This window comes from Apteryx rowi, unplaced genomic scaffold, assembly GCF_003343035.1.
Source record: "Apteryx rowi isolate R43461 unplaced genomic scaffold, aptRow1 scaffold_1359, whole genome shotgun sequence".
Classification (NCBI taxonomy): Eukaryota; Metazoa; Chordata; class Aves; order Apterygiformes; family Apterygidae; genus Apteryx; species Apteryx rowi.
Window position 1 is genome coordinate 7,476 of NW_020447596.1, and position 1,754 is coordinate 9,229.

At 74.4% G+C, this 1,754-nt stretch overlaps 1 protein-coding gene across 1 annotated transcript in view; it reads left to right on the forward strand.

Annotated features, from left to right (window-relative positions):
- Positions 1–1,754, forward strand: part of HSPG2 (heparan sulfate proteoglycan 2) — a gene marked incomplete at its 5' end in the record, with an annotated part of 24,170 nt that overhangs the window by 7,470 nt on the left and 14,946 nt on the right. The window contains 8 exons of the mRNA XM_026057039.1: positions 5–147; positions 249–390; positions 478–623; positions 708–846; positions 948–1,096; positions 1,213–1,330; positions 1,420–1,595; positions 1,681–1,750. Of these exons, the coding sequence (XP_025912824.1) occupies positions 5–147; positions 249–390; positions 478–623; positions 708–846; positions 948–1,096; positions 1,213–1,330; positions 1,420–1,595; positions 1,681–1,750 (1,083 nt within the window). The remainder of the gene's footprint in view (positions 1–4; positions 148–248; positions 391–477; positions 624–707; positions 847–947; positions 1,097–1,212; positions 1,331–1,419; positions 1,596–1,680; positions 1,751–1,754) is intronic.

Below are 1,754 nucleotides of genomic sequence, written 5' to 3' on the forward strand. Positions count from 1 at the left end.
GCAGGTGCCGGCGCTCCCCAGGTGCAGGTGAGCCCCGAGCGGACGGAGGTACAGGAGGGCTCCGCGGTGCGGCTCTACTGCCGCGTCTCCGGCGCGCCCGATGCCACCATCTCCTGGGAGAAGCAGGGGGGCGCTTTGCCCCCGCAGGTGAGCCAAATTTTTTGCATGGGGGCGGCTTGCACGCCGGGCTGCACCGTTGCACGCCCCAACCCCGTGCCCGCGTCCATCCGCCTCCTCCCTCGCCGCAGTCCCGCTCGGAGCGCACCGACATCGCCRCGCTGGTGATCCCCTCCATCGCGGTGGCTGACGGCGGCGTCTACCTCTGCGTCGGCACCAGCGCGGCCGGCACGGCCCGGGCCAAGATCGACGTGGTGGTGGTGCCGATGCCGGGTAAGATGCTCCCCGCGGTGCTTTCGCCTGTCTTTCGCCGGGGATCCGGCAGCTTGGCACGGCACGGGCCGGCTCGTCTCTCCGCAGGCGCCGCGCCGCCCGTCCGCGTCGAGTCCCCGTCCCCCTCCATCGCCGAGGGACAGACCCTGGACCTCGACTGCGTGGTGGCCGGTCCGGGCCAGGCCATGGTGACGTGGTACAAGCGCGGTGGCTCGCTGCCTGCCGGCCACCAGGTAGGGCGCGCGCGGAGCCGGGGCGTCGCGGCGGGGCGCCGGCACCCAACGCCCAACGCCGACGCCGTCCCCCCTCCGCYGCAGGTGTCGGGCACCCGCCTGCGCATCCCCCGCGTCACGGCGGCCGACTCGGGCGAGTACGTGTGCCGCGTCACCTCCGGCGCCGGCGCCGTGCAGGAGGCTTCCTTCTTCGTCACCGTCCACGCTCCGGGCGCTCCGTACCGTGAGTGGCGCCGCGCCGGTTTTTGGGGGGGGACCGGGGCGATTCGGGCGAGCCGCGGGGGGGGGTTTGCCCGGTTGCAGCCCTTCTCTCCGCTTTTGCAGCCTCGGGCGCCGCCGCGCCGGTGCGGATCGAGCCTCCCTCGTCGCCCGTCCTCGAGGGCCAGACGCTGGACCTCACCTGCGACATCGGCGAGGGCCAGACCTCGGTGATGTGGTACAAGCGCAGCGGCTCGCTCCCGGCTAACCACCAGGTACCGGGGACGGGGACGGGGCGGGCGGCATCACGGCAGGCGCCGGATCCCGATTCGGGGTGCGGGGTGGGGGGTTATTTTTGCTTCTCTCGGCGCTCCCCTCCGTCCGCGCCCAGGTGTCGGGCTCCCGCCTGCGCATCCCCCACGTCACGGCGGCCGAYGCYGGCGAGTACGTGTGCCGYGTCACCTCCGGCGCCGCCGTCCGGGAGGCCTCCATCGTCGTCACCGTCAAGGCCGGCTCCGGCGCTTCGTACGGTGAGGCCGGGCTCTGCTCGCCCCCGGGCGGTCCCCGCRGTCCCGGCACGGCCCGGCGTTCATCGCTCCGTCCCCCATCCCAGGGCCGGCGGGATCAGGCGTCGCGCCCCCCATCCGGATCGAGGCGTCCTCGTCCGCCGTGGCCGAGGGACAGAGCCTGGAGCTCAACTGCGTCGTCGCCAGCCCCGCGCAGGCCACGGTGACGTGGTACAAGCGCGGCGGCTCCCTGCCGGCCAAGCACCAGGTAGGGCGAGCGGGTCCGTCCCCGGCRGGGGAACGGGCCGGGATGGCACCATGGCCCCCCCGTGACACCCGTGACGTCCCCGCAGGTGTCGGGCTCCCGGCTGCGGCTGCTGCAGGTGACGGCGGCCGACTCGGGCGAGTACGTGTGCCGGGTGAGCAC